The sequence below is a fragment of the Notechis scutatus genome, chromosome Z (assembly GCF_049901735.1).
Source record: "Notechis scutatus isolate UNSWTSFEM ecotype Mainland chromosome Z, rNotScu1.2, whole genome shotgun sequence".
NCBI classification, from domain to species: domain Eukaryota; kingdom Metazoa; phylum Chordata; class Lepidosauria; order Squamata; family Elapidae; genus Notechis; species Notechis scutatus.
The window spans coordinates 1,298,402-1,311,335 of record NC_142025.1 but is presented as its reverse complement, the minus strand read 5'-3'; the positions used below and the strand labels follow the sequence as shown (position 1 = coordinate 1,311,335).

Here is a 12,934-nt window from a genome sequence, read left to right as displayed (position 1 = left end):
AATTGCACGAAGGCTTTCGGCTTTGATGCAGGGAGGACATTTAGGTCCAAGGTGACCGGGGAGTAGTTGGCTAAAAACAGGATTGCTTCTGGGAAGCCATCTTTGGATGACCTGCTTCTCCCAAATCGAAGTTAGGGAAATCTGAGATTGCTCGCGTTTCTTTCATTCTTTAAAAGAGGGACCCTAAAATCCATCTCCCGAATGTGAGAAAGCTGGACAAGGGCCCTTCTAACAACCGAGTCACCGCGGGGAGAGAGACAAAGGGGAAAAGGAAGGGAACAAGGGATGGTCTTGGAAGAATGAGAACCAAAAGGGGATGGAGGAAATTAAAAAGGGGGTCAGAAAAAAGGGGGAAGCACAAAAGCAAAGGTGCAGCTCGGATATCCGCCAGGCAGAATTGTCGGTTAGGTGAAAGAGTCTCGACAAGCACTGTGAAGGGGAAGGAGGGAGGGAGAAAAGAAGGAAGGATGGGAGGTAGGGAGGGAGGGAGGGAAGGAAGGAGAGAATGCAAGGAAAGGAAGGAGGGAGGAAAAAAGGGTTGGAGGAGGTAGAGAAGAAGGGAGGAAAGAAGAAGATAAGGAGACAGAGAGGCAGGAAAGGAAGGGAGGGAGAGAATGCGAGGAAGGGAGGAAGGAGAAAAAGGAAGGGAGGAAGGAGAGAAGGAGGGAGGAAAGGACAGAGAGGGAAGGAAGGAAGGAAGGAAGGAAGGAAGGAAGGAAGGAAGGAAGGAAGGAAGGAGAGAATGGGAGGGAGGGAGGGAGGAGAAAAGGGGAGGGAGGGAGGAGATAGAGAAGGAGTGAGGAAAGAAGAGACAGACAGACAGGGAAGGAAGAGGGAGGGAAGGAGAGAATGCGAGGGAGGAAGGGAGGGAGAAAAAGGAAGGGAAGAAAGGAGAAAGAGAAGGAGGGAGGAAATAATAAAGAAGAGACAGAGAGACAGGGAAGGGAGGGAGGGAGATAAGAGAGAGGGAGGAAAGGAAGGGAAAGGGGGGAGAAGGGAGAATGGGAATGAGGAGGGAGAAGGGGAAGGGGAAGAGGAGGAGAAATGAGGGAGGAGGGAGGAGGAAGAGGAGGAGGAAAGGAGGAGAAATGAGGGAGGAGGAAGGAGGGAAGAGGAAGAGGAGGAGCATTGAGGGAGGAGGAGTCAGCCCACCGCAGATCTACCCTCTTCATTCTTCAGCCCCCACAATATCCAGGCAGGTAAAGGCAGAGCTCTTTAAAGGCAGAAAGGACAGGTGGCTTTTTTAAGTGCAGTGATGGGAAGCAAAAGCACGCGTGGTCTCTCGTGGAGAGCAGCCCCTCCCCAAGGAGGAGGGGGGAGTCTAGGTTTCTATAGGAAGGAAGCGAGAAAGAAAGGAAGGAAGGAAGGAAGGAAGAGGGGGGAGGCAACAGGAGACGGGGAGGACATAAAAGCATTAAGTCATTAGTAAACATGAAAGTGGGAGGCAACGGCGCGGACGATCGGTGAGCAAGCATCAGCCCAGCAAAAGAGAGTAAGCAAAGAGGCAGGAGCTTCCCTAAAACAGCCACCAAATCAATTGCAGGGAACGTACAGAAGGTGGGATTAGTCTAGTCAATTCCCAACAAATTGGGGCGATTCATGTAGTCAATTCCCAATAAATTGGCTGGGATTAGTCAACTCAATTCCCAATGAACCAGCTGGGATTTGTGTAGTCAACGCCCAATGAACTGGCTGGGATTAGTCAATTCCCAAAAGACTGACTAGTCAATTCCTGAATACATAATTAGCTCTAACTAGTCTAGTCAATTCCCAGTGAATTAGCTGGGATTAGTGTAGTCAATTTCTAATATGTTGGGATTAGTCTAATCAATTCCCAATAAATTGGCTGGCATTAGTATAGTCAATTTCCAACAAATTGGCTGGGATAGTCAATTCCCAACACGCTGGGATTCATGTAGTCGGTTCCCAATGAATTGGCTGGGATCAGTCTAGTCAATTACCAGTGAAGTGACTGGGATTAATGTAGTCAATTCCCAACAAATTGGCTGGTATTAGTCTAGTCAATTCCCAATGAACCGTCTGGGATTAGTCTAGTCAACACCCAACTAACTGACTGGGATCCATGTAGTCAATTTCCATCAAATAATTGGCCAGGATTAGCACTCATGTACTGAATTCCCAATATGCTCGGAATCAGGTAGTCAATTCCCAACCACCTGGCTGGGATAAGTCTAGTCAATTTCCAATATGTTGGGATTTCTGTAGTCCATTTCCAATATTTTTGAAGACTGTTGGGAGAGGGAGGGACAGAAGCAAAGCTCTCCTTGGATTTTAATGATCGTGGTTACTGAATTCATACGGACATTGAAAGTTAGTCTAGGGTAGGAAATACAGTAGCCTATTTCCCAACTCACAAGTGTTATTAGACCCACCAGATCCATAAACCAGGAATCTATGATGCTGGGTGGTGGTGGTTTCAAACTCTTTGTAGGACCTTGCGAGTTCCAAGCAAGCAGATGTAGACCTCTTGTCCACTCCAAGATAACCCCAAAGCAGCAGCAATGGCCCAGGCCAACCTCCCGACATTACACACAAAGACAATGACAAAGCACACATCACAACTCCGGGACCCAGAAGGAAAATGAGAAGATAGAAGATCCTTCCTCCAACTATCAATGCTCGAGACTGTCTTGAAAGGTAAAGACCGGCCTTCAAACTCTGACCCTGTTCTGTACTTCCAAAGAACCTACATTTTTTTTTTTTGTTTGTTTTGCACCCATGTTAGAAGCACCGAGGCGTTTCAGCTCCTTTCTTTTTCCCGGCAGAAGCTGGAACTAAGGACAGGAACTCAACCCTGCCATCCATTTTCTAGAATGTCCTGGCCAAGAAGTCTTCAAACTCTGCCCCCATTTTCTACCCTCCAAAGAACCTTAGTATGTTTTTGTTTTGTTTTGCACTCGGGTTAGAATGGAAACAGAAGGCCTGCAGGCTGGATTCGGCCTGCAATGTGGTTGGACCAGCCCGCGGAGCCGTCCTCGAAAATGTAATGGGCCGGCCAGCATGGTTTCAGCCCAGTCTACCCAGTGGGGAGTGGTGTCAACCTGGCCACGCTCGCCCAGTTGGCCACACCCACCCAGTCAGCCCCACTGGCCTCCCAGGACCCTGATGTGGCCCTCAATGAAATTGAGTTTGACACCCTTGTTAGAAATATCGTGGTTTTTACCTGACCAGGAGCTGGAGCTAAGGACGGGAACTCAACCCTGCCGTAGGATGTGTCCATACTTTTTTTTATATAGATCGTAAATAGTGATGTCTATTGCTGGTCTAAGACCATAATAAAGTTATATTCTATATTCAACCCTGCCGTAGGGCAGATCTCGGATCTCAGATGTGGGCTTGTTAATCTCGTTCCAACCACTTGAACCACCCTACTTTTTCTTCCCAAGAACTGAGCTGGGCGTATTCTCCATCTGAAACTCAAGCTCCATTCCCAAACTTGGCTTTCTCTCATCTCCACCCCCAACCCAACCCCGAATAGGAACTACGAAGGAAGTGAGGAGACACCTGCGCATTTTGAGAAATGGATTTTGCTGAAGCTTTTCCCTCCTTCCGTACCTTGTGGAAGGCTGGGATTCTACTGGTTCAGACCGGTTCGAACGAGCCAGTTGTTCCAGGGATCGTTTGGCCCGCCGCTGTTTTATTCACCAGGGATACAGCAGAAGGTAAGTATGATAGCTAAAAAAATGGTCTTTTCTAAACGTGGTGCACGCACTCGCTCACCGAACCGGTTGTTACACCGGTTGAATCATACCACGAGGAAATTTTTTCCTACGAACCAATTTGGTGGCAAGCATCTCCCTAAGCTTAATTGCAACCCTCAATCTGTATTTTTCTAACACACAAAGAAAAGAAAAAAAAGCACAACCGCAAAGTTGTTGCTCTGCTTTGAATCAGCAGGCTTGAATCTGAGATCAACAAACTAGAGGATGGACCCTAGTGGGGTCGGGTGTTCCTTTCTCTTCCTTACTTGGGAGAATGACCTCAGAGTGGAGCTCTCGCCTCATAATCCGGAGGCTGTGAGTTCGATCCTAGGTAGAGGCGGATATTTCTCTCTCTCTCTCAGCACAATGGGAATGTATCTGCTGAACAAAACTCCGCCCTGGTGACAGGAAGGGGCATCCGGCCATTCAAACATTCTGCTAGCTCCATTCAGTTACCCAGACTCCACCCCCTCAAGGGATTATGGGACCGTTAAAAGAAAGTGGTGATGATGATGACTTGGGTGATGACCTCAGTAGAATTGGATATCCCTGATCTTGGTGGAAAGGAGCGAAAGAATAAGGAACATGGGACCTCTTAAAAGACGGACGTCTGCCCCATCTTTCTTCAGTGAGTTGAAGTACAGTAGGACAACCAATTTCTTCACTAAACCAAGTTCTCCAGATGTTCTTCTGCGACTGGATCACTTCTCTTCGAGTCACATCCTTAACTCTCTACCACTCTTGGGACCTTGGCCATCATCTGCTCCAACATGTCCCACATCCACCTAACTTATCTCTCCTCTCTCGATGCCCACGGCCACCACACACACAAAAACCTCCCAGGCCTCAGCTAGGCCTCCATTCTCTTACTCCCACTCACAAAATGGTTCCTCTTCAGAAATCATTCGCGGACAAACATAAGCTGAAGACCAGGGTCCTCAAAACGTTGGAGGAGACAACGCTAAGCTGTGTGAGGAACCAAGGATGACCCCTACTTAAAACAGGATCTCGTTGTCTCAACCCCTTCAGACCAGTAGATCCAACAACAGGAAGCCGAAATCCTAAATAAATAGTTCAGGGCGGGCCAGATCTCACAATGCTGGCTAGAAGAACCACAATCTGCTTCTTTTCCCAGTTGTGTTTTCCCAGCAGTCTGCGAAGCTGGCGGCAGACTGGGACAGTGAGGAGGTTGGGGGAGGAACATAGGCCAGTCCTGGAGTCTGGGGGAGGCTCAGACGAGGGCTCTGTGTCAGAGGCAGAGATGGGGCCAGGGCCGTCTGACAGTTATCAGCTGCCTTCGGAGTCGGAGATAAGTGGGGAAGAAGAACAGCTGGAGCCTGTTCCCAGTGTGCACATGCACAGAGCTGCCAGGAGAAGGGAACAGCTAAGGAACAAGGGTCAACACAGGAGTAAGGGCACAGGTGGGCAGTGAATGGCCCCTCCCAGAGGGAATAAAGAGGAGGTGAAAGGGGAGTGGGGTTTGCAGGAGACAATTAGTTTAATTCATTCGGGTGAAGATCTGTTCCTGACTTCTTGCCAAGTAATTGCTGCTACAGTGTGGCGTTTGGAAGCTATCGGCCTGGCAACTCTCCAAGGCCTGTAATTGTGAAATCTCATGAGAATGTTGGCCGAGACTTTGCTGGAGAGGAATTCCCTTTATAACCTAAATAAAAGGGGTTTTTATCGGGATGAGGAGTCGGCTTCATGATCTTGGGAAGCCTAGGTCAGAACAAGTTGGTAAGGCTTGAAGTCCATAGTGTTTGGTGACCACCAGCTGGAAGAAGGTTGGCCCAGAAAAAGACATCTACGAACACATCCTGGGATGGTGGAAGACTCCACAAAACCTTCGTTTTCACCAACTCTTCCCTTTAGTCCTTCAGGAAGGTGGCTGGCTAAAAAACCCCATCTCAAAACTGTTCTTCAAGGAGAAACCATGCACATTGACACAGCAGAGGGTTGGACTAGAAGACCTTCAAGGGCCCTTCCAACTCTGGAATTCTGTAAGGGTCTCTTGCTTGAGCGGAGGGGCTGGACTAGATGACTTCTGAGGTCCCTTCTGACTCAGTCTTTCTATGATTCTGTAAGGGTCTTCAGCTCGAGCAGCAGGATGGACTAGATGACCCCCAAGGTCCCTTCCAACTCTTCTATTTCTCTAATTCCGAATTCCAAAACTCACACTACACAATCCAACCTAGCACATCAAACTCTCTGTACCCAAAAATAGTGGGGTCCTTGACTTACGACACCTCATTATAGTGACCGTTCGAATGTACCATGGCACTGGAAAAAGTGACCCACAGCCATGTTTCACGCTTAGTGACCGTGGCAGCATCCCTGTGGTCATGTCCTCAAAAGGTCTCATATTTATGATGGTCGCAGTGTCTCTGACAAGCCAAGATGGTAGCCGGATTCACTTAACGACCAGGGGACTTGAGTTAGCAACAGCAGCGATTCACTTAAGGATGGAGGCCAGAAAGGTCTTAAATTGGAGCAAAATGGACTTCAGAGCATGGACTTATGACAGCCTCTGTTGTGGTCAGACCATGGAGTCACATGGTCATTAAGTGAATCCGGCTTCCTTCCTTTGCCAGAAGGTCGCAAAAGTGATTCCACTTTTGCAATGTCAGTGGGGAAGCCCGATTCATTTAACGACCAACTCACAACAGCCATGATTCACTTCACAACTGCGACAAAAAAAATTCATCAAACGGGGCGAAGCTGGCTTAACAAAGGTTCCTCTTAGCCACATAAATGCGGGGCTCAATTGCGGTCCTAACTTGAAGACTCTCTGTGTTGAGGTGTATCTTCCTCCTCACTGAATAACTGTCTCACTGAGCGACAGAAATTGTGGGCTCTACCGCCATCGTAACTCAAGGACTCTCTGTACTGAGGTGTATCTTTCTGCTCACTTAACAACTGTCTCGCTGAGCAACAGAAATCAAGGGCTCAATCACCATCATAAGTCGAGGACTCTAAGTACTGAGGTGTATCATCCTCTTCACTTAACAACCGTCTTGTTGAGTGAGAGAAATTGTGGGCTCCACCGCCACCGTAAGTCGAGGACTTGCCATAAGGGGTTTTGGGGGGGGGGGCGAAAAGCCGGTTTATGGTCCAAGAGGTTAAAAAAAAAAAATCTCTCATCACCTTATAAACAGAGAATAGCATTTCCTAATTCTCGGCATCAAATCAGTCCCTAAGAAGAAAATCCTTCCCAAAACGGAAAGGAAGAGTGTAAGCTATCGCTATTTTTAAATAAGCTGTCCTTAATGGGTCAGCTGGAAACCGGCTTTCGCTTGGGAGGATCACAGAAAGTCTCTGAAAAATATTGCATTTTTATCCCTTTTTATTTCAAGAGGCAACTGGAATTTTCTGGTTTTTTTTTTCCTTTGAAGAGGTTTCGCTTCTCCTCCAGAGAGGCTTTCTTCGGTTCTAATGGAAGGATGGAAGGATTTCTATTCCTTCCAGTCCTCTGATCGTTAGCCCTCTTTCTGAGAATCGTCACTGAGAGGCCTTTTCCATCCTCCACCCTTCAGTCAGAACTGAAGAAGCTTCTCGGAGGAGAAGCGAAACCTCTTCAAAGAAAAAAAAGAAAGAAAGAAAAAAAACAGCCAGAAAGGCCAGTTGCCTCTTGAAATGAAAAGCACCTTTGGGACAACTGAAAGTAGATTAGGATAGAATAAGGGAGGTGGGAGGGACCTTGAAGGTCTTCTAGTCCAGCCCCCTGCTTGAGTGGGAGATGCTTATAGAAAAACAGAGTTGGAAGGGACCTTGGGGGTCATCTAGTCTAGTCCAACCCCTGGCTTGATCAGGAGACCTTTACAGAAAAATGGAGTTGGAAGGGAACTTGGAGGTCATCTAGTCCTACCACCTGTTTAGGCAGCAAACCCTATACTGGGGATGAATGAGATGACTTTTTCATTTTTTTCTCCATCTCTTGACAAAATCGACATTTCGGCTCACAGAGTTGAGGATGGGGACAATTTCAAAAAAGGAAGGAAAAAAACCAGAATTCTTTTTTTTTTTCTCCTTTTGAAATTGCCCCCGTCTCAACTCCATCAGTCAAAATTATCGATTTTGGCCGGAGACGGAGAAAATAAAAATAAAACAACTCAACAGGTCAAAATCCAATGAAAAAGAAATCAGAATAAAAGTTTGATAGAACAGAGGGGAAAAAATTTCAAGGATTTTTTTTCTTTTCCTTGATTTTCCAGCGGGGTGGGGGAGAGAAAATTAAAACTGGACGTTTTATCCCGGTTTTTAATTTAACTCGAAAGGCGTCGAAAGGGTTCATTCTATCCTCAGAAGAAGTTGGAAGTTGTGCATGCAGCCAATCATCGATTTACGACCACAATGGAGCCCTACATTTACGTCACTAAGGGAAACATTTGCTCAGGGAGGCTTGCCCAAATGGTACAACCTTTCTGGGCCCTGTCATTAAGTGGAATCGCTGCTGCGGGGATGTTAGCAGCATGGTCACTAAGCAGTTCTGGCTTCCTGCTTCTCACTGCAGCCGTCATAAATGCGAGTCAGTTGCCAAACGTCTGAATTTTGATTGGGGGAATGACGCGATGGTCGTTAAGGGAAAAAAGGGGTTTTATCTCCCTGTTTTCAGTGTCATTAACTTTGAATGGTCACTAAACAAACTGTCATAAATGAAGAACTGGGCACGTGGTTTGTTTTTTATCTCCATCACTTGCAAGAGTCAAAATTTGGACTCGAGGATTTGAGGATGGGAACAATTTTTAAAAAGAGGGGGAAAACAGATTTTGTTGTTAATTTATTTTCCTCTTTTGCATTTTGTGAGAGGGAGGAAAATGGAGGTTTAATTCCCTAAACACTGAGAGGACTTTATGTTCTAGAATTCCTTAAACACTGAGAGGACTTCATATCCTAGAATTCCCTAAACACTGAGAGGACTTTATATCCTAGAATTCCCTAAACACTGAGAGGACTTTATATCCTAGAATTCCCTAAACACTGAGAGGACTTTATATCCTAGAATTCCTTAAACACGGAGAGGACTTTATATCCTAGAATTCCCTAAACACTGAGAGGACTTCATATCCTAGAATTCCCTAAACACTGAGAGGACTTTATATCCTAGAATTCCCTAAACACTGAGAGGACTTTATATCCTAGAATTCCCTAAACACTGAGGGGACTTCAACTCCCAGAATTCCCTAAACACTGAGGGGACTTCAACTCCCAGAATTCCCTAAACACTGAGTGGACTTCATCTCCCAGAATGCAGCAGCCTGCAAGCTGGGAGTTGAAGTCCACACATCTTAAAGTGACCAACCCTTGAGAAACTCCATTTTAGAATCCTTGCCTTCCTGACTTCTCCATCAAAGCAGAAGATCGTGAAGAATTCCGGGACTTGTTGTTCCACTCTTTGTTAACTAGAGAATTCTGGGAATTGAAGTCCACACACCTTAAATTTGTCAAGTTTGAGAAAAACTGTCCTGGACTCAACCTCACCACATCGTCACCCAACGTCCAAGATGGACAACCCCACCCCACCCCCTCCGAAGAGCCCCCAGTCTTGAAGGACATCAAAAATGAGTTCTCCCCATCAAAAAAAAAAAAATCTAAATTGTTGAGGCCGCCGGATAAGGGTCCGGAGGGGGAAAGACGGAAACTTCTTCCCGGGGAAGTCCACCTTCACACATACAACACATCACACATATGTTGGCAGCGACATGCAAATGAGGAAGCAGCTCTGGAGCGAAATGGAGAATGTCAACCCAATGTCTTACCTTGGCGGCTGCCTTCCAGGCCGTGGTCCCCATTCTCAACCACGGCGGCTGGTCCAGTTGCAGGAGGACCTGGAAGAGAGACAAGCACATCAGTTGGGGGGGGCACTTAGGCCCTGGGGGACCCCACTTTTCTGCACCAAAGACTTTCTTGACCAGCTGAAGGATGGATCTTCTCTCCCAGTGGCCATGTTTCTCCTCCAGATGTTGCCATCAATCATCTATCTAAATCCACACCTCCAAATCTATCCAAATCTCCCATTTTTGTGCACATTTAGCATCTGTTATATAGATATTTCTCTCAATGAGAATATATCTGCTGAAAAAAACAACTCTGTACTGGCGACAGGAAGGGCATCCGGCCAGTAAACACTCAGCTCCATTTAGGTGCCCAAGACTCCGCCCCACAAGGGATTATAGGGGACTTCAAAAGAAGAGGATGGTGATACAGTTCTCAACTTATGACCGTAAGAGTGCCCCCAACTTGCCATTGCTAAGTGAGATGGTCATTACGTGAGCTCTAGGTCGTTAAGCGAATCAGGTCAGTGGTAGAGTTAGCAACACTTAACAAATGGGTTGTTGAGTGAGTCTTGCTTCCCCATTAACCACGGGGATGTTGCCACGGTCATTAAGTGTGGGGAAAAAGGGGTCGTCGGTCGCTTTTTTTCAGGGTTGTTGCAAAAGTTGAACGGATGCTAAGCAAATCGTTGCTAAGCGAAAAATACGATTGTAATATTTCTTAGAAGTCGACTCCCGAGAAAGATCAGCCGGAGGAAGAGGAGGAGGAGACGACTCCCAATTCAATGGGAGAATTCACTCCAAATGGGTGATTTAAATTACTTAAAGCAGGGGTCCCCAACCACTGGTCCGCGGACCGGTACCGTCCGCGGAACAACTCCTACCGGGCCGCTGGCTTGCTGGGCGCCGCCATCTTTTTGATGAAAAAGTGCTTCCGGTGAGCTTTTCCGGGTAGAAAGCTCACCGGGCACGTTCATCAAAAAAGATGGCGGCGCCCGCACCGGTGAGCTTTTCCGGGTAGAAAGCTCACCGGAAGCACTTTTTCATAAAAAAGATGGTGGCGCCCAGCTGATGCCGGTACCGCGCGGCGCCCAGCTGATGCCGGTACCGGGCGCGGCGTAAAAAGGTTGGGGATCACTGACTTAAAGCATCCGATTTTTCTTCTTTGTTGCTATCTAAGTTAGTTATCTTAGCTTAATGTTGGTTTATGTTTAAACATTGTTTTTAACGTTTTGTGAATTACCTGGAGCTGTTGGGAGTTGGCAGGTGAATATGCATATCTCTCAATCTATAAAAGAATCATGACTGTGAGGTCCTGGGTGCTCTCTGAGCTGGGTGGTTTTCTTGCAGGCGTCTCATGACCCAACTAGGGAACATCACCAGTGCTAGAAAGGAAGGAGGGTTATGGGGAGGAGGGAGGAAGGGAGGGAGGGGGAAAGAGGAAGAAAAAGAGTGGGAGTGGAGGAGAAGAGGGATGCAGGGAGGAGGAGCAGGAAAAAGAAGAGGAGGAGGAGAGAGAAGGAGGGAGGAAGACAAGGAGGAAGAGAAAGAGAAGAGAGATGGAGGGGGAGGAGGAAGAGAAGAGGGAGGGAGGGACAGAGGAAGAGGAGAAAGAGAAGGAGGAGGAGAGGGAAGGAGGAAGGAAGGACTAGGAGGAGAAAGAGAAAGAGAAGAAGAGGGAAGGAGGAAGGGAGGAGGAGGAAGGAGGAGGAAGGAGGGATGGAAGAAGGGAGGAGGAGGACAAAGAGAAGGAGGAAGAGGAGGAGGAAGAGGTGAAAGAGAAGAGGAAGGGAGGAAAGGAGGAGAGGGAAGGAGGGAGGGAGGGAAGGAGGAAGGACTAGGAGGAGAAAGAGAAAGAGAAGAGGAGGGAAGGAGGAAGGGAGGAGGAGAAAGGAGGAGGAGGACAAAGAGAAGGAGGAAGAGGAGGAGGAAGAGGTGAAAGAGAAGAGGAGGGGAGGAAAGGAGGGGAGAGGGACGGACGGAGGGAGGGAGGGAGGAGGAAGACAAAGAGAAGAAGAGGGAGGGAGGACAAAGAAGAGGAGGAGGAGGAGAGGGAAGGAGGGAGGGAAAAAGAGAAGAGGAGGAGGAAGACTTGGGGTGGTCATTTTTGGTGTTCTCTGAGCTGGGTGCTTTCCTTGCAGACGTCTCGTGACCCAACTAGGGAACGGCATCAGGGCTCCTCCATTGAAACCAATTGGCTGGCAACTGGGATCTTTGCTTCCCATTGTATCGTTCCTCAGGCCCACCACAATCAAACCACCACCACGTCCCTCTTCCAACCCCAGCATTTGGAAGTCCTTGGCGTTGCCTGCCAAATGACAAGACTCTTAATCATCCATTCGCCCCAAGAAGTCGGCCGTGCAAAGTTCGGCCTATTTAACACACATACACAAATCCCTCCGGATTACGTAACGGACGGACTAAGCGGATTAGGGCAAAAATCAATCAAACCAGGATGCTGTGCATTGCGCGATGGGAAGGCAGCTGGCCGAACTTGGTTCAAATCCTCTTTGTGAGGATGTGTGTGTGTCTCGGTGTGTGTTTCTGTGTGTGTGTGTGAGAGAGAGAGAGAGAGAGAGAAAGAAAATCAAAATCCAACATTTGAGGGGAGGGACCTTGGAGGTCTTCTAGTCCAACCCTGTGCTCCAGAAGGAGATCCTTACGGAATCACAGAATAACAGAGCAACAAGTGACCTGGAGGTCATCTAGTCCAACCCCCGTTCGAGCAGGAGACCCTGACAGATTCATAGAGTGACAGAGTTGGAGGGGACTTTGGAGGTCATTCAGTCCAACCCTGCTGAAACAGGAGACTTTTACAGAATAACTGAGTTGGGAGGGGCCTTGGAGGTCTTCTAGTTGTAAGTTGGGGACTTCTTGTTTGTGGTCTCCTGCTTGAACAGGGACTAGATGACCTCCAAGATACCTTACATTATGCAACGATTCGAAAATGGTCTCCTGTTTGAGCGTGGGTTGGACTAGATGACCTCAAAGGTCCCTTCCCCTACTTGAGCAGCAGACCCTGACAGAATCATAGAATAACAGAGCTAGGAGTGACCTGGAGGTCATCTCGTCCAACCCCTTTGAACTCCTCTTCGGTGCTCTCTGAGCTGGGTGGTTTTCTTGCAGACATCTCATGACCTAACTAGGTAACATCATCAGTGCTATATGGGAGATGTATTTGTGGACAGGAGGAAGAGGAGGAGGAAAAGGAGGAAGGGGGAAAGGACTGGGGAATCCTTGGTGCTCTCTGAGTCGCTACCTTGGGTGGTTTTCTTGCAGATGTTTCATGACCCAACTAGGGAACAATATCAGTTCTGGAAGGGAAGGGAAGGGGGAAGGGAAGGGGAGGGAGGGGAGCGAAGGAAGGAAGGAAGGAAGGAAGGAAGGAAGGAAGGAAGGAGGACTGGGGGGTCATTGGTACTGTCTGAGCTGGGTGGTTTT

General features: G+C 47.8%; 1 protein-coding gene across 1 annotated transcript in view; it reads right to left on the bottom strand.

The window, feature by feature from the left end:
• LOC113427213 (uncharacterized) overlaps positions 1 to 12,934 on the bottom strand; it is a 142,447-nt gene that overhangs the window by 99,817 nt on the left and 29,696 nt on the right. The window contains 1 exon segment of the mRNA XM_087947292.1: positions 9,479 to 9,547. Within this exon segment, the coding sequence (XP_087803418.1) occupies positions 9,479 to 9,547 (69 nt within the window).